The following is a 26,963-nucleotide window of genomic DNA, read 5'->3' on the forward strand; positions in this document are numbered from 1 at the left end:
AGGAAGCAAGCCGGAGTTTGTCTGCAGAGTGACAGAAATGACTCAAGGTTTTGAGGAGTAAGCATTTCAGAATGAACACCCAAGTGTCTTATCTAAAAACATTTATTGCAATTTATGCATTATTGTACTACGCTGAGGTTCAGGTTGGTATTGGTAGGACTTGATATCTTGTCCCTGCTGTTCAAACTGCAGGGGGAGTCCACTGCCTGTCACTGAGTCATCCAGTTGTGACGTCTATTGGGGGGGGGGGATTGTCATAAAGCAGAAATGTCCTTTCTTTTACATACAATTCTTGTTGTCATTTCTGTTTATTTATTTCCATTTAGCAGACTAGGAAAATGTATACAAAACCTTGGACAATGCTGCAAAATAGAAGGATTTCCTTGATCAACTATGAGGAAAATCCACGGGCAAAAACATGATATAGCAACACACACTAAGCAAAGTGCAAGAGTATAATAAAGTACCGTGCAGTAAGACAACAGTTGTAAGATTTTTATATTTATATGCTATTTTCCCTGTTATTGGGGGTACTGGTTTTACACCAAATAAAATAGAAATAAAAAATTAACGTGATATACTTTTAGGGATTGTCACGTATGTTTGTGTCAAGGAGATTGTGCTATTCTATGTGCAGTGACTGCTCCGCGGCAGCAGGGCGGCGCTAATGCACCACTAACAGCAAATGTCACTTCCGGAAAGCCCTCAAAAGAAGACCTGTGACATTCAACCTTCGCATGCTGAACGGAGAAAAGTATTATAATGAATACGATTATGACATCTTTTTCCCGTCTGAGAGGACTAGCACATTTAAACAGGTAACAACGCGCTACTTTTTTTTCTAGTAAACAGTGGTAAGCCGTGACTGACTTTGACGTGTTGGATCAGCATGAGGCTAGCAGCGTGGCTAGTTTACTGCAGTGTTTGCTGACAGATTTTATGTAGTAACGTTTGAAGATACTGTATCAATGTTGGCTTGTGCATAAATAATGCATTGTTTAGGCTACCACCGTAACACTGTTGTACATCAGTGCAGACTACTGTACAGCTATAATAATGACTTGATATTTACCTCTGTGTCAGTGTCAACTCAGGCCAGTGAGTGTATACAGCAATTTGAATACAATTACAGCACAGTTGTTTAATTGTGATTGTATTTTCTAATTTTCCTCTTTAAGCATTTCAGCGGGAAACCTTGCAGTAATTGGGAATCCTCACCTCAGGTTATTTAGCAACTGGCTCGCCCCCAGAGCTGCTGTGGATTACCGGATTTCAAGTATAGGGCCGCATTCTTCTCAAACTGAGGGTGCAGGCATCTTCCAGCAGCTCCCGTGGCAACACCAGCAAGTTCGAACCAAGAAAAGAGGCACTGAGTATCAGCCCAAAAACCTCAAACGCAAAAGGACCCACGGCTGGATAAAGAGGCTCAGCACAAGAGGAGGTGTTGAGGTGCTCCTCCGCCGCATGTTGAAGGGACGCAAATCACTGTCACACTGATCCCTGTTGGAAAGGAGGACTTTGAGATGTAAACTTTACCAACTCTGGAGGTTTACTGGAAGCACTGAGGAACTTGTGTGGAAAAGAGATACTAGGCGTGGGTTGGCTTCCCAAGTTCATCCTTAATGGGTGGGAGGGATTGAAACTTTCAGAAACTGAGCCTTGAGAATTAGGTAGTTTCTCTTTCACCAAGTTATGTGTCGCCTTGTGTGAATGAAATTATTAAATGATCCTCAACATCAGACTCTGGCTTTAAAATCCTTGTTTTCAAACACCAAACCCAAAACACAAAAAGCTTGTCTTTATCTTCACATAGATTCTCACATACTTTTTGAAGGCTTTAAGGTGTGAAGCAGCCATGACTGTTCATTTTAGCTGCAACAAATGTTACAAAAACTTTTTAAAGTACCGTAACCACTGTGGTTTTGTTTATTTCAAACATGTTGTAATAGTGTTACATTGAAATACCTCACATTTACGCTTGCACAATTGCACATGCCTAAAAGGAGTAAGGAAGAAGCAGATCTTATTTCAACCCATTCCTTCTGAGTATCAGCAACTGCTAGTACTATAGATCATTTTGTGTTTAACATATACCAGGTTACTATTCACTAACAGCAAAAGAGGATAAAAATGTATAATACAGAAGTAATGTCAACAGATAAGGTAAACTATTTCATGAGGAATTATAACAATCATATTACACTATTTAATGAAAATATTTGGATTTGGCCAACTGCTTAAGTAAAAATTCTGATCAGTTTCTTGATAGCTACAGAGAAAGTATGTTTATGGAAAGTTGATTCACCTGTACTGTTTTTGGTTGAAGTCCTGACTATCAAGAACAGAGCACAAAAAAACAAGCTGTCGATAGATATAACCGTCAGATTTCAACTGGACTATATATTGTTTCAAATTCAACAATTGTTTTCTTCGTGTAAATAAAGTTGATTTCAATTCCAAAATGGCCGCCTCCTTGTGTTGTTAACAACACGCCGTTCAATAGAGGAGTCTGCGTGTACCTTTGGCCGAAAAATGACCAAATATAATATACAGTTAATATTAAAAAAAAAAAAACGAGTACGAGTTTTGTATATTAAGGAGTGTGTTGTGGCGTCTTGTACCTTTGGAACATGCTCTTCTGAAGCTCCACAACGCATGACCTCGTCTCACTTGGGGACAATAAAAAACAAAGACGACGTACTGTACACATCATAGACATTAAAGGGATTAGCTCAGCTGACCACCAAAAACGGCTCTCAACAAATAAAGTTATAATAGACGGCTTATTTAATAAATAACTTTACTTCACTTAAGCTTTATAAGGGCAAGAAGACGCCACTTGACATGAATAAGGTATGTTTAATGTTATCTCTCTGCGTAGTTCTTGCAGATCACCCGAATACAGCAATGTCATCTTTCAGTGACCCGCTCCCGTTTCAACCACTCCACATCTTATTATTACATCATTTGTGTTTTCAGAGGGATTTCTTAAGGGAACTGCCTGTTTTTAACAAGAACAACTTCAGCAGGTTTCACCCAGACTCTGTATGTAATGTCATTCGATCACATTAAATCACATGTAAATGTATTCTTGTAAGGGGGTTAACTATTGCAAATGTACACACTCATGTCAGTCTCTCTTATATTGTAGAATCGTCAGCTGCCTGTCTATCTTCCAACCCACGAATATCCATCAGATCAGAGTAAGTGATGGTAATTGGGGACTATATACTATTAGGTACACCTGTACACCTAATCATAGCTAAATAAATGTGTTTATCGTGTTTAGCCATGCTCCCATCACCAAGGGCATCTTGTTCAGACTGCTTGACAGTAACAACCAAGCAAGCAACAATCATCAAGCTGCTGTTATCTTAGGAAACTTGTGATTTGATATACTGTAGTTCCCTGGCCTTTTGGCCATTTGACTCATTGTGTAAAATCTTTGTTTATCTTTAGTCATTGTCCAAGAGAAGATAGACATCCTCTCACGATATTGTCTTCGAAAGTGGAAGGTAAGAGTTTAAAGGCGAAAGTGCAATAGAAATAAAATCTAAGATACATAAAAGAGATAAACGGTAGTTGACTACTTCATATAAACATTCTTAAATGACTTCCCCATTCAGAAGGTCATTTTCAGCCTCCTTCCTAAATAAATGCAGTTAGTGTTGCTGAAAAGTGATTTTCTTTCTAGTTTTTCAGAATGCAGAATGTCAATAGCAGGAACAGGTGCAAGGGAAGACGTGGCCTCTCGGAAAAATTATTTGAAGATTAAAGAGCTGAATAGGGATTCTTAAAATTGTTGTTTTTTTCACAGAATATCTTGCACTTGATATTATCTACATGGTATTTCAATAAATGAAACATAACGATAATAATTGTCTGCTGGCTTTTACCTTGCTCCGCGATGTTTATTTTGTTCTGCCCGGTAAGTACACAATGCTCAGTGGTTTGGGATTTCGCCACCGCATTTTAAAACACACTCATCAACCCAATTGTTGGTTGTCTGTGATGTTTATTAACTGTAAACAAAGTCGGCCAACGCTTGACTTTATTCCACTGGGTTCATTTGCATCAGGAATACATTCACCAACTCATGTAGTAAAATAATTCATTTGAAAAAAATCAAATTTGAGAAAAATAGAATACTTTCATGGTCACAGTGAGAATGTAAGCTATTGCAGAAGAATGTGATGGCTTTTAAAGTGCTAAATGAAGCGGTGACACCTGCCCAATGTGACTTGAATACAGGCTTGAAAAAGTGAACCAAACCTAGAATGGGAATCCGCTATTTAGCTGTTTTTGAGTCATGCAATAGCTAAAGTCCGAGACGAGCTTCATTCAAAGTGTCACATTTACTGTACATGTATTATTTACATGGAAGCTGTTTGGAGTGTGTTACATAGTTGGATGCTTTGTGCAAAGTAAGGTGCATATCGTGTAACTGCTGGCCTTACATGTGGTCTGCGAGACTTAACATGTGGAACTACTGTTCAGGATGTAACCCTGTCATTTACATTGCAAATGATGCATAATTTGACATTGGAAACATATATTAACACTTTGAACCCGAGCTTTCTAAATCAGAATCCCCTTTATCAGACTCACGTGAGGGTAATTCCTCATGACTGGAGGTGGGGTGACAACAGTCAGCCTGGCTTGATGGCTGTGGCCCGTTAGCACACACTACAGTTCCCTCTGACTTACTAAAGCTGAACAGCTTACCTGGACTGAATGTCCTGTTAGGAGACTGTGAGCGTTCCTGGCCGCTAGCAGGAGTTGAAGATGTCACAATTGATCCAGGTGACCCTGCAACTGATGCTGGCTCCTTTTTCACCTCCGGTGACTTCAGAAACTTGAGGAATCCGGCAAGCTTTGCCTCCCCGCCAGTGGGTGACTGAGCTGGGGAGCGGGACGCGCTAGAGGAGAACTTCCCCTGAAGAGGGATGATCTGCTTCAGCTTCATCACGTTGTTGTTCCCGAGCAGAGAGCTGGGTCTTTTCGGCTTGCCCCCCGCAGCTTTCTCGTGGTGGTGCTGGTGATGGGCGTCCGACTTGTGGTAGTCGCTCTCCTGGCGGGCCTCGGCCTGGAGCTCTGCCTGACGCTGAAGCTCCTCCTCCTCACGGCGACGTCTGAGCTGTTGCTGAAAATGTTGCTGGGCCTGTAGCTCATGCCTCTAAAGGGGCGGGGGTTATAGGTGAAGAGGTTCAGTTCCATATGATGATTTACAGGCAGTATCTCACAACTCAGCAACCTTTTTATTATATCTTCTCAAGGGACAATAATATAGAATGAAAACTTGGATATACTTTAGAGTAGTTAGTGTACAGCTTGTATGGCAGTATAGATTCACTAGCCACTGAAAATGAGTCAACACACCCATTATTGTCTATATAGCTGGCAACGCAAGCGAGTACTAAGATAATTTTGTTTTTCTCCAGAGAAGCATGTTAGTGTGATGGCATGGGGCTGCATGAGTGCTGCCGCCAATGGGGAGCAGTGGGTCACGGAGAATTCCAACATGTACTGTGACATTCTAAAGCAGAGCATGATCCCCTCCCTTGGGAAACTGGGCCGCATGGCACTTTTCCAACATTATAATGAGCCCTTCAAGATGGCAAGTGGCCTTGCTGAGGGAGACGAAGGTGAAGGTGATGGAGTAACCAAGTATGTCACCTGAACTGAACCCAACGGGGGCATCCACAAGCAGAAAGTGGAGGACTGCATGGTGTGTAACATCCACCAGCTCCACCAGGATTCCAGTAATAATCTTTACAGCTCTGGCGAATTCCACGCCCAAGAGAATTAAGGCAGTGTTAAATAACACACTAAATCAGGGGTCACGAACGTGGTGCCCACGGGCACCAGGTAGCCCCCCACATGAGGTGCCCGCAAGCCTGCTTTTCATTCAGGTTTTCAGTTAATAATGAAAGAACAGTAGAAATAAATGCATTCTGAAATACAAAATGTGAGTTGTGGACACCAGCATTTTGTTCATGTTCTGGTAAAACAAGCATAGTCGCTTTGTTTGGGTTTAAAATAAGCTCTGAAAATAAATGTTACAAAAATGAGTAGCTCTTGGCCATTTTCATTTTGTAAAAGTAGCTCTCACAAGGAAAAACGTTGGTGACCCCTGCACTAAATATTGACGCTTTGAACACAGTTTGGACATGTTCACTGTGAGGTGTACTCATGTTGTCAGCTAGGGACAGTAGGTCTATACTGCGATACAAGCTGGACACGGACTACTCAAGATATATCCCATTTCTATAGAATTGTCCCCTTGAGAAGATATCATAAAATGATTGCTGATTTTACATCCCGCCCATAAGGGCGCCAAAAAGTGGCGTCGAGAAGTTATGCTGGAGCTACTTTGACTTTAGCAGACTGGTTGAGTATATCTGTGCAGCTACAAAATGCTGCAGCGGCATACATAAAAAAAAAACAAGGGACAGGGGGAGTTCAGCTATACAAACGTGACATCACATTTTCACATCAGAAGCAAGCCTTGCGATGGCCGACGGTCTTTCAAGTTATATGTCAACTATACCTTGAAAGCTTCCCTTCGTCGGTATTCTAGCTTGGCCATCTCTTCTGCTACCCAACCAGGGATATCAGGGATGGCAACATGGATGATGTACTTTAGGAGGATCGCAAAGTGCTGTAAACCACAAGACCAACAGAGGGACAGGCTCAACACGCTTTCCATCAAGGCTCAGTCATATTGTCTTCCAATTCTGTACAGTATATAATGTACACGTGACAAAAACTCCTGTGAGGTTTTGTGTTCGCCACAGAATATAAACATACAACAACAAATAGCAAACCATGCACATGTAGTATGTATGCATTGCATATAATGGACAACACGTTAATGAGAAGAAGCGCATCCCTTCATTTTACTGCTCCTCAGGTCAATGGTGAGTGCACATTTCACTGCGTGTCCAATAGAATGTACAGTGGAACCTCAGTTTTCGTACGCCACGGCTTTCATAGGATTTGATTTTTCTGTGCGGCTGAGCAAGTGTACGTTGGTAAAACCTCATTCCCTCTGCCTCTGCCTTAAGAGCTGCGCTAAACGCGAGGTCGACAGTCCAGGTTTTTGGCTGAGCAGTCAGCGCTCTCGTCTCCCATTACGAAGGTCCTGTGTCGAACCCCGGAGTGAGCAGCGAGAAGCAGGCGGGTTACATATAGAACTACAATTATTCACTGGAACAGATTGATTGGATTTACATTCTTTTTTTACTGGAAAAATTTGTTTTTCATACGTTTTGATTTTTGTTGGATCTTTTGGAGTGGATAAATGACCAAAATCGAGATTCCACTGTGTTCTATTCCATTCTATATACATTTGTGACATCTCTGTGAAAAGGACATACTACTGCACTACACAACCAGTATAGCACTAAACACTCCTTGCCACTATTTGAGGAAATGCAGTCGACCACTATGAACTTTGAACCCAGCTATCTGAAGATTTTTTACTACGATATAATTACAAATCCTGGCATTTTGATTGCTTGAATTCCTGCAACAAAATATAGCAAAAATTACTTTTTTATCCTTAGCTACCATGGCCAATTTACGTTGGACGTGATTCGGATGTTATATATATCTTTTAAAATGAATAGGGTTTTTGTTCATGCAAATGGATTCATGGAGTGATCAAAAAACTGCTACAGTACGTTCTCCCAGAGAGACGACACTAACTCATTTCGGCCGCAGGCTGCACTTAGCATGAGTGTAGCATGGATTGCGTTACTTACCTCCAGTAAGACAATGGAAACGATGGTCATCTCAGGACTCAACCAGGGAAAAAGACGCTGCAGCTGACCACACTGACCAATCAGGTAACAGTTAACAATGATGGCTATCAAGCCCATGGCCTCCATTGCAGTCTAGGAGTTGAACAGGAAAGGAGTACAAGCAGTAATGTGTTGTTTCCACAGGCTATCATATCACCGGATGCTAACCTGCCATTGTCCAATGTTCTCCACCCTCTGGCCAAAAGGCCTCTGCAGGCCCGTACAGAGCTTGAGGGCATCGCTGCGGATCTCTATGATGTTGTTGATGAGCGCACACATGGCTGCCAGGGGAAACGCCGAGGAGAATAGCACCACATAGCCAAACTGAATGAACATCTCCTGGTAGTCCTGAAGCGTGTCCTGCATCACACAATAGCCTTAGCATTTGGCTATCCGCTTTGTCACTGCAGTGAATATTGTATTGACAACGGGTGCACGATAAATATCGTGCCAATATGAGGAATTATGGCATCATACCAATAAATCCAATAACCAATTTAAAAACAAACCAAAAAAAACGCTCTAATGAGGCAAGTGCTGTAGGTGGGTTAGAGTGAGCAAATCAAGTGCTCCTTTTATGTGACATTGCTGCAAACGACCTGTCCTAACTTCCCCTGAGCTCACTTGTCAACAAGCACGGTGTTGATCGTGTGGGACTTATTGTTTCAGAGAAAGTCACTTGGCCAAATGCTCCGCAAACATTCCAAGATACGGGAAAACAACATTGAGCTGCAGCGCATCAAACCTTATCAACCACCTGAAATGCCAGCATCGCTACGACCCCTGGGGGTCAGGGCTTGTTCCTATCGCCACGGCGTTTGGAAAGTGCAAAAACTTTGCCAGAGACGACCCGAGGGCGAAAGTGATCTGTGAATACATCATGGAAATTTTGGCGCCGGACGGCCAGCCCTTTACCATTGTTGCAGATGCTGGCTTTGGTCGGCTGGTAAACACCTTGGAGCCATGGTTTGTACTTCTGAGCTGACGCTATTTTTTAAATGTGTTGTCATATTTGGTAAGGACGGGTTCGTGCTTACCTCCAGGATTGAACAAACTACAGTAAAATCTAAATTTTTAAAAATTATAGATAAAAAGTTATCGGTTAACGGTATCTGTCTTGAGAAGCAAGAGTTTATCGGTATCGGTATTGACTTTAAAAAAAATATCGTGCATCCCGAGTATTGACCCGAATATAAGACGATCCTTCTTTTTGAGACACTTAGTGTTGTACAACACGGCTGCCCGTCTCCTGGCCACTGGTGTGTGTCTGTGTGTGAGTGACAGGGAGAAAAGCTTTGGCTCTCTTTGCGTGTATAAATCTGTAGGCGTTTTCTAGACATCTAATTTTGGGACGAACTGTAATATTTCTCCTACCTCGTAAGTCTGCATGCAGCTTTCGATCTCGGCCTGTGTTAAGGTGACAGTTTTGGGTTCTTCCGGTGGATCAATCCAGGACTTCTTGTCCTCTTTGACCTCGTCCACAGTTTTCCTTTTCTGACAGAGACAGTTTGATTCTCTTGATGAGGACACACTGGTATTCTCTCTGGCCTCCTGGTCATGCAAACAATAGCACATTTGCAATACTACAATGACTGACAGACGCTCCAAAAGCTGTTAAGGACAGCATCACATGCAATCTTCCACATGGATTCATTCATCAGGACTATTTACCGTCTATTATTTAGAGTTCCTATCATAGTACAAGCATAGAGCACCAGAAAACCCACCAACTTTGGATGGAAGTCTGCACTCTACCGGTGCCATTGTACTGTATTTAAATATGTAATGTTACTATGGAAAGCGAAATAAACATGGATGTGTAGCATAATCTTTTTATATTAATACTCTGAACCCAGCTGCAGATGGACACATTAAAGAGGAGAATTAGTTAGCAGGCCACATACCTGATGAAGAGATTCTAGGTCACTGTCCTCATCACAGCTGTCAAAAATACTGCATGCATCCATCCCGTCTTCGACCAAAGTGGGGCTGTCCTCGGGGAAGTTGTCATCGGCCGTCTGCGTCTCCGCCACGACATCCTTGTAGTCGACCTTTTCTGTGAAGCTGACCTTTCTTTGCTTCAGGGCGCTGTCAGTCATATCCCACTCTTCTTCCGTCAGCCTGAATCCAGCTTTCAAATCCCCTCTTGTTGTTGGCTGTGAGTCCGTGTCCGCGCCGTCACTGACTGGAAGTCCTCTCGGTCCCAGGAAGGAGTAGGCTGTCATAGACGCCTGGGCTTTTCCCAAAGCCAGGCGGCCATACTTGAGCATGATGGCCTGGAGAAGCTCCCACAGCACCTTGGGGGTGAAGACACCCAGTTTGTTTTGTTCATAGAGGTAAGGCTGGAGGACCTCTTTAATGTTCTGGAGGAACTGGCGGAAAATCAGTAGCGTAGCAAGCATCTGTGAGGAGAAGAAGGAACACCAAGCTACAATCAATACGGATATATTGTCTTTGAACGGCAGTATGACAACATCCCACTAGGTGGTGCTGCCTGCTTGCGTTCCACTACAATGCCAGTTTGGACGCGCTTGCTCATGCAATGAAAAGGTCCAAAGTTTTGACTGGTATTGTACTTTATGTGTAATACAAAGCAGTGATTTAGTTTGCAAAAAAACAAAAAAACTAGCCCTACTATCCTTGCAGTGGTACTTCAGAATAATTCACTTAGTTTGTGTCTGACCTTTCACAACACCGTCATCTCCTCGTTAGTTAGTTATTTTTCTTTAATTAACCACATATTTGTGCCCTCCAAATTCTCCCTAGCAACAAGTGACGTGCCAAACATGTGCTAATAAGACCAGGACAAAACATCTGAGCATTTCCGTACAAGATTGGTTACATTTTGGTACGAATTTGAATAAATGGGCAAATTTAGGCCTTTTTATCATTTCTACAGTCAAACCTCGGTTTTTGTACGGCCTAGTTTTTCTATGACTTGGTTTTTGTCAAAAATTTTGCCTTGGTTTTTATACAGTATTGCACGTAACAAACTAGTCCATTTGCCCTGTGCTTTATCAATTCGCTAAATCGAGTGGCCAAACAAAGCACCCTACTCGTTATTGACTCACTGTCCCTAAAAACCCGCCATGGGGCTAAAGAAATTTGCAAGTGCCAGCAGTTTGATAAAGAGAGCGAGAAACACTAATGAGGTACTTTCACTAATCGACGTACCACTGTACTTATATATTTTTTTCGGTTTGTATTGACACAACCTCACCTCTTTTAGTCGCTCCATATCCTTGAGGTAGAATCCAATGTAGAAAAGACTTAGGTAAGAATTGATAAATTCAAACTGTAAAATTAACAGAAAAAAAATGTTAAAAGATGCCATGCTCATAGAATGAATGTTGTCAAACAGTTCAAAGGGGAACTTACAAAAACCATCTTGATGATGAGATTATTGTCATAGGCACTCTGAAGTCTATAGTTCTCTGGAAAAACAAATATGTACCACATATGCATGACATTCATTATCACAGTCACAATCAGCAATCACAATCATCTGAGAATGTGTTCTGAAATATCAACTAGTGTCTCTTACCCATGTCGTTGAGCCAGTAGGCAATCTTCTTATAAACTTCATCACATATGGTTACAGTAATGGCCAGTAGTATTTTAGGAATAAATCTTGTGATGCCAGGTAGCTCCTGGATCTCCATAACCACTTCCTGCAAGGTCAATTGTGATGATTATTTCATTCATATCTGCCCACTTAAATATCACAGCTGTTTTTAGTTCATGTATTTTGTTCAGTATTTAAATTTGCCTGCCTGAATTCTTCACAAGAAATATAACACTTAAATGCACAATACTAATTGCACTACAGCGTATGTCCATCCATCCGTTTTCTATGCCGCTTATCCTCATTAGGGTCGCGGGGGCAGTGTATGTCTTCCTATTTAATGTGTTGTCTGGGCCTAACCTGCAGTTCCAGACAGAGGAGCATGACGAGGAAGACAAAACACAGACAGAGAAGGCAGATGGGAAGGCTGACCAGCCATCTGAACACAGCCCTCTTCCAAGGAGGATAGTAGAACTCTTCACAGCCTGTTATGGGACTGCAGCGCTTTACACCCTGCAGATATACAGTAGCAAGAACAGATTGCATTACCATGTCCACTTAATAAAGAAACGGCTACCACTCTAAAATGTGGATTGTAAATCTGCAGTTTGTTCTTGGAAACGTAGTGACTATAAATTGTATTTTGCTTTGACACAGCAGTGTATTCACTTTATACAAGTATAAATTAACTGAGCAATGTAGTTGACACAAAGAAAGAAAACTAACGCCCAACGTGGGGCTCGAACCCACGACCCTGGGATTAAGAGTCCCATGCTCTACCGACTGAGCTAGCCGGGCTGCTAGCCGATTGTCGTGGATGTCCTTAATCTTCAACATAGTCATCTGTGCCCGCATTTAAAATTGTATCTGCTGAAATAACAAAAATTATAGACCCATCAAACAAGTCTACACACTTTAAAGATTTTAAGGCATCGAGGTACTGCAAGTAGAAGCAAGCTGCTCAGTGCTAGCCGCCTTTGAGTCGAGCTCAGCCAACAGCCAATCGCGTTGTTTAAAGCTGTGCAATGTTGGAATAGGGGACGCTGATTGGTCAATAGCCCCGAATGTTGATTATATTGACGGACTAACCAATCGTCGATTTGCAACTGCGATTGATTCATATTTACACACAGATACTAAAATATCAAACAAGTATAGAGCCATCAAAGAAGCCTACACACTTTAAAGGTTTTAAAGCATCCAGGTAGTGCAGGTAGCCTGTATTAGCTATGACGATAGTAGCAGTAAGCTAGCGCCTGCTAAACGCTCGCCGCCTTTGCGTCGAGCTCAGGAATGGCTGTTACAGCCAACCGCGTTGTTGAAATGTGGCAATGTTGGGATAAGGGACGCTTACCAATAGCCCCGAATGTTGAACATATTAACGAACTAACCAATCGCTGAGGTGCAATTAAGATTCTCGTCCAATCAATGAGCAGCTCCATGAAAAGTTTTTGGCTATTACTCAAATTTATCCTAACCATGATGAGTGTAGCAGCTACTCTCAAAAGAAATCAGAAAATCAATAATCTATCTTAAAAAGTGTGTCTGATTCATTCATAGATTAATGTTATTTATTGCTACCCACTAAATTACAAACATACACTATAGAAGCTTCAAACTTCATTAACAATGTTTAAAAAGTGGTCATACTTAAGGTTCTTGTGATGCCAAACTAAAAACGAATAATAAAATATTTTTTAATGTTTGTTAAACATTGAAAATACACTAGCCTCTGTGTTGGTCCAAGGCAATTATGATGCTAAACTTAAAACGAATGCTAAAATAGTTTAAGGCATTTTGTTAAACATTGAAAATAAATGAGCCTCAGTGTTGGTCCAAGGCAAGTCATGTGACTTCAACTCAATCCAGACATCAGTAAATCATGCACACAGACTAATGGCTGTTTTGCATTACCTCAACTGAGCCACTTGAGCTAAAAGCATTTACAGAAAGATTCATTACACAATCCAGACAGGCACCTTAAAAAATAAATAAAAAAATAAACATAGTGGTGCAGTTTAATAGTGACACTTACCCTGAATTGTGGCCTTGGCTCCTCCAAGGACTCTGCAGGGGTGTCAAGGGTCCCCCACCTGTACGCCAGCTCTGCTTCTCGCCTCTTCCAGCGCTCCAGAAACAATGTCGCCCACACAACATTGAAGAGTGCAAACACTACACAGCAGATATCCTGACTGGTCTAAACAGGGGCACACATATACTCTCCTTATATTCCAGTGCATATGTTTTTTGGGGTAATTACTTTTCTTTTCCCAATCTATCTCACTCACACACTATATTCACACCTAAGGGTAATTTGGAGTCTTCAGTGAACCTCACAAGACTGTGTGGAAGAAGTCAGAGTAACCCGGTGCACCTCAGTGCTAACCACGTTGCACCGTTTTGCTGCCGAGTGCCCAGCATTCATTTAAAATACCTGATCAGCCTCTGCAAGTATCCACAGGAGAAAGCCAATGACAGCAGGGTAAAGCATGGAGTTGGTGTAGAAACCAAGCCAGGCAAAATACATGCCGATCTTTACTCCAAAGTAGTCACAGATATCATCTGCGTCATGAAAGAAAAGACACTCAAAAGTGCTAAATATTAAGACCTTCCCTATTGTGGATAGCGTTAAATTAGCAGCTACCTACCCAGGGGCTGCCTTTCACAAACGGCCTGAACCCATGATGTCATCAGCTGATTCAGGATCCTCTGTTCATGGAGAGGAAACATCTGATGGATCACACCACGGGTCACCAGCTCTGGAACTAGAAAACCAGAGACAGAGAAAGTTAATGTGAGGTGCCGGCCTTTGAAAACGGTGCATTTTCAAAAGGTAGTAAGCCCAAAGAGGGTGGACATCTTAAGCTAAATGTATCATGACATGATGGCTAGGTAGGGGTAGGGGGAAAAAACATTGTAAATAAACTTACTGATGGGTTGTCCCTCCAGGAAGTGAATGTTGTGAAGCACTTCCCCATGTCTGGCTCGCAGATTGTCCAGCCAATACTTAATAATGCTCTGACGCTCCTAAAAACATAGCATGACTGGTGCAAAAACCTATGATGTCATACTGACATGGTTTATACTCAGAATGATTACTATTACCGTAATTTCCAGTGTATAAGCCACTACTTTTTTGTCATGCTCTCAACCCTTTGTACCGTGATGCGGCTAATTTATGGCTAAAAACTGCATTTCCCATGATGCTTACAGTGTAGCTTCAGGAAGTAGTGACCAGGTGGAAGCTAACGTCACGTCTTGAAGTCTTACGCAGCGACCTGACACATTTTAAGTACGGTAAGTTTGATCAAGTGTAGCAATACTACATTTTCTGTTTGGACTACTTGGACCGCCAACTGTCCACTATCACCAACGCGTTTCGAAAAACTGGACAGAATGAAGAGGATAGCTCAAGCTAAATGGCTAATTTGCCTGGTGACAACGAAAGAGAGAGAAAGAGTGCGAGACTGGCAAAGTGTGTGACTAAGGAATTATACGGCTTTTCAATTGTCATGCTTGTCCAGAAGACTTGGGTGGTTTTGGTTCCCATAGAATTTATTTCATCAAAAGTTAAAAAAATCTTTCTGTGTACTAAATATTCCATGTTAGGACGTGGACACCTGCGACTTATAGACAGGTGTGCTCTATAGTCTGGAAATTACGGTATATTAAAATAAATGGTTCAATGGTTAAAAGTGTGAGAAGATAGCAAAACATAGGCACATTTTATTTCATATTCCATCAAGCTGGCTATTTGGGGAAATACATTTTGCTCATTTCAAGCGATTTATCCAACTTGATGTTTCATTGTGATCATAACGCCATAGTTTTGGACCTCTAACCTGCGAGGTAAAAAAGCAGAGCTCGCTCTCTATGTTCTCATAGATGTTGTCCTCTTCACAGGTGAAGCGTCGCATCCCGCCTCCAAACTGTGGCTTGACGGCCTTGTGCATACTCATCTGCTCCGCTCCCTGCAATAAGCTGAGAAAAGAAAACCAAAAAGAGCAGCAGGATGAATCCGGACGGAACAACATCGCAACACAGGAGCTGGTGTTGTTGTGTTTGAGTGATGAAGCAAATTCATGCACACAACAAAAGTGTTGAAAGTTTCTCCCAGATGTCAAATTCATATGCGCAGCTCCACCAGCAATTTCCATTCAAAATAACCGGTGAGCCTTTTATGCAAAACACCAGAGGACACTTTGCAATGGAGCAGAGCTCCTCGAGTATTAAAATACTTGTAGTTGCCGTTTTGTGCCTTGAAACAGACAAGCATACACTAAAACATACACAAACATTGTTCCTTACTTTTCAAATGTCGTGGTGATGAAGAAAGCATAAGCCTGAGTATGTTTATGCTGCCGAACTTGAATGCTGACTTGTGGGATTCCGACACGGATCTGATTCAAGAGCCACAGTAGAGTGTGGTCATCTATTGAATCTGGAGAGAGAAGCACGTTATTTTACCCAGTGACAATGTGGAATTGCTGCCTTAATCCAGTTCATACTCTAAAGTAAAAAAAGAACATTCTTCAGAGCAGGGGTGTCCAAACGTTTTCCAGCGAGGGCCACGTACTGAAAATGAAAGGATGCAAGGGCCGCTTTGATATTTTGTAAAGCAACACATAGAGATATGCTAAGAAGTGGTATGTGGCTCAAGAAAAAAAATGCATTTCAGCTTTGTAATATAGGTGAAATGCTACTAAAAATGACTTTTTTTCCATTTGAGTTTATTCTTGTAAAATTGCGACTTGTTTTCCATTCGATTACGACTTTTTTTTTCCATTTCTGCTGTTTTTTTTTTTTTTTAATTTTCCAACTATTTCATTTCAACTTTCCTCTAATAAATTTTCTCATAATTATAACTTTATATCTTTTAAAACAGTAACATATTTTTTCTTCATTTCAACATTGTTACTAAAATGATATTTTTCCTCATTTTACAAGTTTATTCTAATAAAATTGCAACTTTTTTCTCATTAGAAAACAATTTTTTTCTCTTACTATTTTAACTTTACTCTGGTAAAACTTCTGCTGTTGTTTTGTGTATAATTTTCTTCTTGAATATTTTCTTCTCCTAATATTTAGACGTTATTCCCATGTTACAAATTTTCCCCCAAACTAATTTCCAAAAACTTTATTCATTGTTTTTGACTTAAAAAACATTTCAACTTCCTCACACTATTACTTAATTCTTGTGAGATTATGGGTTTTTTTCCTTGCTAGGTCACACCTCTTTTCGTAATATTTTGACTTTTGATTGATTTTCCCATTTTTACTACTGTTTTTTTTTTTTTTTTTAAGTTTCCTTGTGAAATAAAATTTTTTGACTGTGCTGCGGGCCGGTAAAATCACAGCCGCGGGCCGCAAATGGCCTTCGGGACCCCACTTTGGACACCCCTGCTTTAGAAGCTTGTCACCAGGGTGATCTTGCCACCGTTCAGTTTAATTTGATACACATTTTATTGAAGGGGTGTTCAAAGTGCGGCCCATTTTCGACCCGCAGCTCTTTCATTGTTGACCCTTGGAAAAATGGATTCATTATTAATAAGATATTACACACATTTGCTTTGTCATCTACAACACGAAGATAATTTGTTGATGTTTTGTTCCAATATCTTACATTGTTCAACACTGGATTGGTTTTAGCATCATTAATGTACAAAATGTATCAAAGTGGGCCCGACATCCTTCAATTTTCTACAAGTGGCCCTCCCTAGAAAAAGTTTGGACACCCCTGTTTTGTTGCATTTCCTTTGTTAAGGGCCTGTGATTGACTGGCGACCAGTCCAATGTGTAGTTGACCTTTTGCTCAAAGCCAGCTAGGATAGGCTCCAGCTTCCCTGAACAGGTTAAGTGGTAGAAAATGGATGGACCTTGACATCACGCATTCTCTTCACCTAAATCAGGGGTGTCCAAAGTGTGGCTCAGGGGCCATTTACTGCTGAAAGTGGACCAAATTAACCAAAAATGACACCTGCTAACCATTATGGCTGACTGTGCAGTCTCTTTGAAGATTTGTATGCATCCTGTCATGATGACCATGTGTACAGTCGTCCCTCATTTATCGCACTTAGCTGGTTTCAGACCGAACTGTGATAAGTGAATGTCCGCAAAGTAGGATTTTATATTAATGCATTGAATATTTTCACAGTTAGAGCATAGAAAGCCTGTTTACGGTTGGTAAGATTATTAGAGCCCTGTAGACATGAAATAACACCCCTATAGTCACCTTAACACCTGTTACCCAATATAGTAGACATGATAAGCGATAGTAAGACATACAGTAATAACTCACCACTTAGCCCTGGGACACTTCCATGTTGTACCGCGATAGAGTGAGGGAGCGATGTTCGAACCACGATGTAGCAAAGGACGACTGTACCACATTTTTTGGGAATTGGTGCCCGCATAGTGGATGAGTGGTTAGCATGTTGGCCACACAGGAGATCAGGACGACCTGGGTTGGAATCTCTGGTTGGGCATCTCTTCTCTTTCCAGCAGGGGCACTACTGAGCACTATTTGGTTTAAATATGTACATTTTGCCAGGATATACTGTACATTGCTTTGGTAAGTTTTTGAGCCCTCAAACTGCTGATTTAGAGGCCGAAATAATAAAGCCAAAAATAAAAATTGGTCCCTTTGTCACATCACAAAAAGGGGGTGTTTTTTTCTTTCCATTTATTTCTTGACCACACTGGTCATGTGTTTAATGAACTGATATGTGCACAGTATCAACGTGGCTCCCACATCCTGAATTTTTTCTATGGAAAAAGTTAACTTATGTAAATACAAAGTGCATCTTTTTGCACTTTGCATGACGCATATTCATTCGCGGGCCACATAAATGACATGGCGGGACAGATACAGCCGGCCATGTCATTTATGTGACCTACGAATGCCGTTTGACAACCGTCCCAAACGTACATCATAGCTGGTTGACAACTGCTTTATTGTGTCAATCAAGAAATTAACGCAGGCTGCAACTTATCATACCTGGGAATGTCATCAGAATGTCACAGTTTTCAGTGGGAACCATCTTCAGCCAGGACTTCCGTGATAATATGTAGTGTCTGGCCTGCAGAAGCCTCTTCCCAAATAATTTATCTAGACAGCAAACGGTAAGACAAGGTCAAAAAAACATGCTCAGCCAAAGTCACTATAATACGGGCCACACTTTACTACACCCAACCGTCTCCCATGTCACTCTCAAACGTTTAACACTGGTAGGCGCTGCACTTGTGGGCAGTTTTATGTAGCAGTAAAAAAAAAAAAAAAACCACATTTCATGAAATACCATTTGGTCCCTCCTGGGAGGCATTCAGCAAAATACCTCAACCACTGACTGCACCATATTGCTTCTTCTGCTCCTGTTTGTAAATAGGACCCAGCTGCCTCTAATCTCCACGTTACTTTCAGCATGCACGGCCCATGTCAGTGTTGTGTCATCACTCACCGAGCACGCCGAATGCTGCTGACGAAGGTTCCTGCTGCTGTTGCTGGTTCTGCTGGTGGTGGTCGTCGGTCCGATGCTGCAGCTCGCCCGGTGGCGTCCTCTCCATCCTCTCCCCTGTACCGCGCTGGTTGTCTGCGCCGCCGCTAGTGTCGACAGCAGCCTCGGCGTCAGCTGCTCCGGTGCCCGTCGCGTGCATGCTGCTTTACATGTATCCAGCCGGAGCGAGTCTTGCGCACACGCCTGCTGTTAATGCACGGCCATTGCATGTGGAAGAAAACGAGTCAGCGAATGTGATAACGACGATGGAGAGGACGGAGAACATGGGAAGTACACGTGAAGGAGCCCCTGTCGTGACTGGCTGCTGACGACATGAGGGAAACGCCGCCTTACATGCAGCAAATCACACTATAAAACAGCTATATTGAATAACAGGGATGCAGTTAAATTGCAGTGGGAGGCTGGCAAAATATTATAAACTGGGAGTGTACATGTGTGAAATGAGACAAGATTCGAATTATCCATGTAAAATGAGTATTTTACTGATTTGATGCACACAGGAACTGAATGCTCACAGTTTTCGGAAGCAGTGACGTCACTACGATTGAAAGATGTGTGTGTGTGTGTGTGTGTGTGGAGGGGGGGCTTAGCTCTTTAAGGGTGTGTCCGGGATTTGTAGTGTCGAGTTTGACTACAAGCAAAAGTTATCCAGTGGTACCTCAGTTAACATCCGCCTCGGTTAGTGCATTTTTCAGTTAACATCCGAGATTTGTGCTAAAATGTTGCCTTGGCTTGCGTTCGCCGCTCGGTTAGCGTGCAATATGGGGCCCGTAACAAACTGTTGAATTTATGTTTGGTTTGTTTAAAAAGCCATCTTGGTTCACACCCCCAAAAAGATCTTGCGATACTTAGTTCACCCTTTGCTATGGCAGCCTATAAGACAACGAAGTGGCCAAAACAATGGACCCTCGCGTTGACGACTCCTGTCCGTGCATTTTTCCACCGAGTCTGACAAACTCTAAATGGGGTGCTACGAGTCCAAAGGAGGTCAAGAGTGACAGCAACATTCCAAAAGAGAGGGAATATCACTATTGAATTCAAGAAACAAGTCGTCGCAAACTTCGAAGATGGCGTCCATGTTGTCGCTCTCGGCAGGATCTCCTGGAAGCCCTCATCGACAAAACAGTGAGTACCATCCTGAAGAACAACAACGTAATCAGTGACTGAATGTTGCAAAAGGAGTAACAATGTTAACAAAACAGACCACAAACCATGGAAGGTGTTCAGAAGCTGTTGTGGATCAACAGCTCGTGCTAGCTAGCCGGAACTAGCCTGTTTAAACGGATCTAATCAGAAAACTTGTGCAACGAGTGAGTCTGTTGGCGAATTTTACAGCAAGCAGAGGTTGGTTTGAAAATAACAAAATAAAAAAAAAATTGTAAAATAACATAAAAAAGGGGAATGTGTCACAAACTGGTGGATTATGTCATTCATGTCATATCTTTATGAAGCAAAACGACATATGACACTGCTCATGCTGATGATGGTGGTCATGTGCAAAATTACAACTTTATATATAACAGAAGCTACTTACTCCAACGCAAGTTACATAAAATGACTAAAAGCAGATAACAAGCCAGTGTTTGCCTCACCATAATTCTCCTGCTGAAAGAACTCAAGGTGAAGGTCAAGGTCACAAAAAGGAAGCCCAGTCTTGAGGTCTATTTTTTTCCCAATCAGCTCAATGTCTTTACCAGGCTGGCCATGGTAGAGAGACAGTGCAGGCAAATAGGAAATGCAATTAGACGTCACAGTAAAAGAGAACATTAGCAGCCACACACAAAAGAGGTCAGAGTCCTTCAACCCCAGGTGAGGAAGGACATTGTAATCATAAGCATCCATTCCCTTTCCTGCACCAGGAGGGCCTGGGAGGTGGCCGGGTGCGCCGTTGCACAATAGTCCCTCAAAATGTTCATCATGTGCTGCCACTGATGAGAGGCAATATCCCTTAAGTTGCAGCTGAACACGAGTCAAACAATGTGCAGACTGATTTCAGAAGACCGCGTGGCTTAAAATAGCACTTGATGAAACTACTCAAAGCATCACATTCCTCATGCTATGTTATAAAACAATACAGCACAGCACAACACAACACGTTGCTATGCTATAATAAAACAAAGTGTGGAGAATGTGATGATGATACTTTGAAAGTACTTTGGTCAGGATCATTCACATCACGTCATTCACGTCATTTGTGTACTGCGTTCAACTGTGGTGCATTTAATATTTGAGCAAAAATAATAGAACCCCCCCTCCGTATGACACCGTGCACTTCTATCACACGGCAAGCGACTAAATCAGGGGTGTGCAAACTTTTTCCACTGAGGGCCGCACACTGAAAAAGAAAAGGATGTGGGAGCCACGCTGATATTTTATATTTTTGATACCCTGCGATTGGCTGGCGACCAGTCCAGGTTGTAACCCGCCTCTCGCCCACAGTCAGCTTGGATAGACTCCAGCATACCCCCGTGGCCCATAGAAAATGAATGAATGACTATTTTTGGATACCTGACATTTTGTAAACCAGCCAATGAAGTTATGCTAAGACTCATTATTATTCATTTATTATTAGGTACTCAAAAATAGAGTAGTTACTGAGGAACTAATGAAGACCTAATGATGAACTAATGACTAAGGCACATAAATTTAGACTCGTTACTGAGGAATTAATGAAGAACTAATGAGGAACTAATTACTAAGGCAAATACATTTACAGTAGTTATTGAGGAACTAATGAAGTGAAGTGTGAGAGAAGAGGATGCAGAAGACAGGGCTAGATGGAGGCAATTGATTCGCTGTGGCGACCCCTGAAGGGAAAAGCCGAAAGGAAAAGAAGAAGACTGAGGAACTAATGAAGACCTAATGAGGAACTAATGACTAAGGCGCATCAATTTAGACTCATTACTGAGGAACTAATGAGGAACTAATGACTAAGGCGCATACATTTAGAGTAGTTACTGAGGAACTAATGAAGACCTAATGATGTCAAATTCATATGCGCAGCTCCACCAGCAATTTCCATTCAAAATAACCGGTGAGCCTTTTATGCAAAACACCAGAGGACACTTTGCAATGGAGCAGAGCTCCTCGAGTATTAAAATACTTGTAGTTGCCGTTTTGTGCCTTGAAACAGACAAGCATACACTAAAACATACACAAACATTGTTCCTTACTTTTCAAATGTCGTGGTGATGAAGAAAGCATAAGCCTGAGTATGTTTATGCTGCCGAACTTGAATGCTGACTTGTGGGATTCCGACACGGATCTGATTCAAGAGCCACAGTAGAGTGTGGTCATCTATTGAATCTGGAGAGAGAAGCACGTTATTTTACCCAGTGACAATGTGGAATTGCTGCCTTAATCCAGTTCATACTCTAAAGTAAAAAAAGAACATTCTTCAGAGCAGGGGTGTCCAAACGTTTTCCAGCGAGGGCCACGTACTGAAAATGAAAGGATGCAAGGGCCGCTTTGATATTTTGTAAAGCAACACATAGAGATATGCTAAGAAGTGGTATGTGGCTCAAGAAAAAAAATGCATTTCAGCTTTGTAATATAGGTGAAATGCTACTAAAAATGACTTTTTTTCCATTTGAGTTTATTCTTGTAAAATTGCGACTTGTTTTCCATTCGATTACGACTTTTTTTTTCCATTTCTGCTGTTTTTTTTTTTTTTTAATTTTCCAACTATTTCATTTCAACTTTCCTCTAATAAATTTTCTCATAATTATAACTTTATATCTTTTAAAACAGTAACATATTTTTTCTTCATTTCAACATTGTTACTAAAATGATATTTTTCCTCATTTTACAAGTTTATTCTAATAAAATTGCAACTTTTTTCTCATTAGAAAACAATTTTTTTCTCTTACTATTTTAACTTTACTCTGGTAAAACTTCTGCTGTTGTTTTGTGTATAATTTTCTTCTTGAATATTTTCTTCTCCTAATATTTAGACGTTATTCCCATGTTACAAATTTTCCCCCAAACTAATTTCCAAAAACTTTATTCATTGTTTTTGACTTAAAAAACATTTCAACTTCCTCACACTATTACTTAATTCTTGTGAGATTATGGGTTTTTTTCCTTGCTAGGTCACACCTCTTTTCGTAATATTTTGACTTTTGATTGATTTTCCCATTTTTACTACTGTTTTTTTTTTTTTTTTTAAGTTTCCTTGTGAAATAAAATTTTTTGACTGTGCTGCGGGCCGGTAAAATCACAGCCGCGGGCCGCAAATGGCCTTCGGGACCCCACTTTGGACACCCCTGCTTTAGAAGCTTGTCACCAGGGTGATCTTGCCACCGTTCAGTTTAATTTGATACACATTTTATTGAAGGGGTGTTCAAAGTGCGGCCCATTTTCGACCCGCAGCTCTTTCATTGTTGACCCTTGGAAAAATGGATTCATTATTAATAAGATATTACACACATTTGCTTTGTCATCTACAACACGAAGATAATTTGTTGATGTTTTGTTCCAATATCTTACATTGTTCAACACTGGATTGGTTTTAGCATCATTAATGTACAAAATGTATCAAAGTGGGCCCGACATCCTTCAATTTTCTACAAGTGGCCCTCCCTAGAAAAAGTTTGGACACCCCTGTTTTGTTGCATTTCCTTTGTTAAGGGCCTGTGATTGACTGGCGACCAGTCCAATGTGTAGTTGACCTTTTGCTCAAAGCCAGCTAGGATAGGCTCCAGCTTCCCTGAACAGGTTAAGTGGTAGAAAATGGATGGACCTTGACATCACGCATTCTCTTCACCTAAATCAGGGGTGTCCAAAGTGTGGCTCAGGGGCCATTTACTGCTGAAAGTGGACCAAATTAACCAAAAATGACACCTGCTAACCATTATGGCTGACTGTGCAGTCTCTTTGAAGATTTGTATGCATCCTGTCATGATGACCATGTGTACAGTCGTCCCTCATTTATCGCACTTAGCTGGTTTCAGACCGAACTGTGATAAGTGAATGTCCGCAAAGTAGGATTTTATATTAATGCATTGAATATTTTCACAGTTAGAGCATAGAAAGCCTGTTTACGGTTGGTAAGATTATTAGAGCCCTGTAGACATGAAATAACACCCCTATAGTCACCTTAACACCTGTTACCCAATATAGTAGACATGATAAGCGATAGTAAGACATACAGTAATAACTCACCACTTAGCCCTGGGACACTTCCATGTTGTACCGCGATAGAGTGAGGGAGCGATGTTCGAACCACGATGTAGCAAAGGACGACTGTACCACATTTTTTGGGAATTGGTGCCCGCATAGTGGATGAGTGGTTAGCATGTTGGCCACACAGGAGATCAGGACGACCTGGGTTGGAATCTCTGGTTGGGCATCTCTTCTCTTTCCAGCAGGGGCACTACTGAGCACTATTTGGTTTAAATATGTACATTTTGCCAGGATATACTGTACATTGCTTTGGTAAGTTTTTGAGCCCTCAAACTGCTGATTTAGAGGCCGAAATAATAAAGCCAAAAATAAAAATTGGTCCCTTTGTCACATCACAAAAAGGGGGTGTTTTTTTCTTTCCATTTATTTCTTGACCACACTGGTCATGTGTTTAATGAACTGATATGTGCACAGTATCAACGTGGCTCCCACATCCTGAATTTTTTCTATGGAAAAAGTTAACTTATGTAAATACAAAGTGCATCTTTTTGCACTTTGCATGACGCATATTCATTCGCGGGCCACATAAATGACATGGCGGGACAGATACAGCCGGCCATGTCATTTATGTGACCTACGAATGCCGTTTGACAACCGTCCCAAACGTACATCATAGCTGGTTGACAACTGCTTTATTGTGTCAATCAAGAAATTAACGCAGGCTGCAACTTATCATACCTGGGAATGTCATCAGAATGTCACAGTTTTCAGTGGGAACCATCTTCAGCCAGGACTTCCGTGATAATATGTAGTGTCTGGCCTGCAGAAGCCTCTTCCCAAATAATTTATCTAGACAGCAAACGGTAAGACAAGGTCAAAAAAACATGCTCAGCCAAAGTCACTATAATACGGGCCACACTTTACTACACCCAACCGTCTCCCATGTCACTCTCAAACGTTTAACACTGGTAGGCGCTGCACTTGTGGGCAGTTTTATGTAGCAGTAAAAAAAAAAAAAAAACCACATTTCATGAAATACCATTTGGTCCCTCCTGGGAGGCATTCAGCAAAATACCTCAACCACTGACTGCACCATATTGCTTCTTCTGCTCCTGTTTGTAAATAGGACCCAGCTGCCTCTAATCTCCACGTTACTTTCAGCATGCACGGCCCATGTCAGTGTTGTGTCATCACTCACCGAGCACGCCGAATGCTGCTGACGAAGGTTCCTGCTGCTGTTGCTGGTTCTGCTGGTGGTGGTCGTCGGTCCGATGCTGCAGCTCGCCCGGTGGCGTCCTCTCCATCCTCTCCCCTGTACCGCGCTGGTTGTCTGCGCCGCCGCTAGTGTCGACAGCAGCCTCGGCGTCAGCTGCTCCGGTGCCCGTCGCGTGCATGCTGCTTTACATGTATCCAGCCGGAGCGAGTCTTGCGCACACGCCTGCTGTTAATGCACGGCCATTGCATGTGGAAGAAAACGAGTCAGCGAATGTGATAACGACGATGGAGAGGACGGAGAACATGGGAAGTACACGTGAAGGAGCCCCTGTCGTGACTGGCTGCTGACGACATGAGGGAAACGCCGCCTTACATGCAGCAAATCACACTATAAAACAGCTATATTGAATAACAGGGATGCAGTTAAATTGCAGTGGGAGGCTGGCAAAATATTATAAACTGGGAGTGTACATGTGTGAAATGAGACAAGATTCGAATTATCCATGTAAAATGAGTATTTTACTGATTTGATGCACACAGGAACTGAATGCTCACAGTTTTCGGAAGCAGTGACGTCACTACGATTGAAAGATGTGTGTGTGTGTGTGTGTGTGTGGAGGGGGGGCTTAGCTCTTTAAGGGTGTGTCCGGGATTTGTAGTGTCGAGTTTGACTACAAGCAAAAGTTATCCAGTGGTACCTCAGTTAACATCCGCCTCGGTTAGTGCATTTTTCAGTTAACATCCGAGATTTGTGCTAAAATGTTGCCTTGGCTTGCGTTCGCCGCTCGGTTAGCGTGCAATATGGGGCCCGTAACAAACTGTTGAATTTATGTTTGGTTTGTTTAAAAAGCCATCTTGGTTCACACCCCCAAAAAGATCTTGCGATACTTAGTTCACCCTTTGCTATGGCAGCCTATAAGACAACGAAGTGGCCAAAACAATGGACCCTCGCGTTGACGACTCCTGTCCGTGCATTTTTCCACCGAGTCTGACAAACTCTAAATGGGGTGCTACGAGTCCAAAGGAGGTCAAGAGTGACAGCAACATTCCAAAAGAGAGGGAATATCACTATTGAATTCAAGAAACAAGTCGTCGCAAACTTCGAAGATGGCGTCCATGTTGTCGCTCTCGGCAGGATCTCCTGGAAGCCCTCATCGACAAAACAGTGAGTACCATCCTGAAGAACAACAACGTAATCAGTGACTGAATGTTGCAAAAGGAGTAACAATGTTAACAAAACAGACCACAAACCATGGAAGGTGTTCAGAAGCTGTTGTGGATCAACAGCTCGTGCTAGCTAGCCGGAACTAGCCTGTTTAAACGGATCTAATCAGAAAACTTGTGCAACGAGTGAGTCTGTTGGCGAATTTTACAGCAAGCAGAGGTTGGTTTGAAAATAACAAAATAAAAAAAAAATTGTAAAATAACATAAAAAAGGGGAATGTGTCACAAACTGGTGGAACGCCAGAAGTAGAACCCCAAGACACAGAAGCAGAAGTCCGTGTAACAAATATTTACTTAAAAAAAAAAAAAAGTACAACTAAAGCTACCGGGCCTAGCCACGGGAAAAAGGACAAGAAAAAAGTAGACAAAGAACGCTGCTACCACGGGCTAGCAGGAGAAGAATACAAAATGAAAATCACTGCTAAACTGAAGCAGGAAAAATGCGGGTACTTACAAGTCTACTGCCGAGAACCAGGCAGGAACCAAAATACAAAAACACAAAACAACGCCAAACGC

The 26,963-nt window shown here is 41.8% G+C and overlaps 3 protein-coding genes and 1 non-coding gene across 8 annotated transcripts; 2 read left to right on the forward strand and 2 right to left on the reverse strand.

Annotated features, from left to right (window-relative positions):
* The first annotated feature begins 686 nt into the window (after positions 1-686).
* On the forward strand, positions 687-1,717 carry mrpl34 (mitochondrial ribosomal protein L34). The gene is made up of 2 exons (XM_054760125.1): positions 687-818; positions 1,179-1,717. The coding sequence occupies exons 1-2, from the start codon at positions 763-765 to the stop codon at positions 1,495-1,497; spliced, it is 375 nt and encodes a 124-aa protein (XP_054616100.1). The 5' UTR covers positions 687-762; the 3' UTR covers positions 1,498-1,717.
* A 305-nt stretch (positions 1,718-2,022) lies between these two features.
* ano8a (anoctamin 8a) lies at positions 2,023-26,669 on the reverse strand. Of its 5 annotated transcripts, none has more exons than XM_054760062.1 (22): positions 25,207-26,669; positions 24,747-24,857; positions 22,058-22,190; positions 20,477-20,582; positions 18,828-20,021; positions 18,368-18,478; positions 15,679-15,811; positions 15,213-15,351; positions 14,301-14,397; positions 14,019-14,135; positions 13,805-13,932; positions 13,406-13,567; positions 11,731-11,883; positions 11,350-11,476; positions 11,184-11,239; positions 11,026-11,100; positions 9,710-10,207; positions 9,180-9,299; positions 7,974-8,165; positions 7,767-7,898; positions 6,551-6,661; positions 2,025-5,176 (listed from the first exon to the last, which is right to left on the reverse strand). In XM_054760062.1, the coding sequence occupies exons 5-22, from the start codon at positions 19,021-19,023 to the stop codon at positions 4,556-4,558; spliced, it is 3,168 nt and encodes a 1,055-aa protein (XP_054616037.1). In that variant the 5' UTR covers positions 19,024-20,021; positions 20,477-20,582; positions 22,058-22,190; positions 24,747-24,857; positions 25,207-26,669; the 3' UTR covers positions 2,025-4,555. The 5 variants fall into 5 exon arrangements, with proteins under 5 accessions (XP_054616051.1, XP_054616037.1, XP_054616045.1 ...); XM_054760044.1 differs by having other exon boundaries at positions 2,029-5,176; positions 9,180-9,356; positions 25,207-26,668; XM_054760076.1 differs by lacking the exon at positions 9,180-9,299 and having other exon boundaries at positions 2,023-5,176.
* On the forward strand, positions 2,471-3,901 carry LOC129171460 (DET1- and DDB1-associated protein 1-like). The gene is made up of 5 exons (XM_054760136.1): positions 2,471-2,853; positions 2,980-3,045; positions 3,152-3,203; positions 3,460-3,515; positions 3,695-3,901. The coding sequence occupies exons 1-5, from the start codon at positions 2,845-2,847 to the stop codon at positions 3,773-3,775; spliced, it is 264 nt and encodes an 87-aa protein (XP_054616111.1). The 5' UTR covers positions 2,471-2,844; the 3' UTR covers positions 3,776-3,901.
* Positions 12,096-12,168, reverse strand: trnak-cuu (transfer RNA lysine (anticodon CUU)). The gene has a single exon. It is a non-coding gene; the product is annotated as a tRNA-Lys (tRNA).
* Positions 26,670-26,963: the final 294 nt, after the last annotated feature.

Source organism: Dunckerocampus dactyliophorus, chromosome 2, assembly GCF_027744805.1.
Source record: "Dunckerocampus dactyliophorus isolate RoL2022-P2 chromosome 2, RoL_Ddac_1.1, whole genome shotgun sequence".
Lineage (NCBI taxonomy): Eukaryota > Metazoa > Chordata > Actinopteri > Syngnathiformes > Syngnathidae > Dunckerocampus > Dunckerocampus dactyliophorus.

Coding starts and splice junctions, on each gene's coding strand:
- mrpl34 (XM_054760125.1), top strand. CDS start 763: ATGAATACGATTATGACATCTTTTTCCCGTCTGAGAGGACTAGCACAT. Junction 819..1,178: donor GGACTAGCACATTTAAACAG/GTAACAACGCGC, acceptor TTCCTCTTTAAG/CATTTCAGCGGGAAACCTTG.
- ano8a (XM_054760053.1), bottom strand. CDS start 19,023: ATGCACGCGACGGGCACCGGAGCAGCTGACGCCGAGGCTGCTGTCGAC. Junction 15,352..15,678: donor ATCACCACGACATTTGAAAA/GTAAGGAACAAT, acceptor TTCTTTTCTCAG/CTTATTGCAGGGAGCGGAGC. Junction 9,357..9,709: donor ACCTAGAATCTCTTCATCAG/GTATGTGGCCTG, acceptor TTGCATGACCAG/GAGGCCAGAGAGAATACCAG.
- LOC129171460 (XM_054760136.1), top strand. Junction 3,046..3,151: donor GCAGGTTTCACCCAGACTCT/GTATGTAATGTC, acceptor CTTATATTGTAG/AATCGTCAGCTGCCTGTCTA. Junction 3,204..3,459: donor CGAATATCCATCAGATCAGA/GTAAGTGATGGT, acceptor GTTTATCTTTAG/TCATTGTCCAAGAGAAGATA.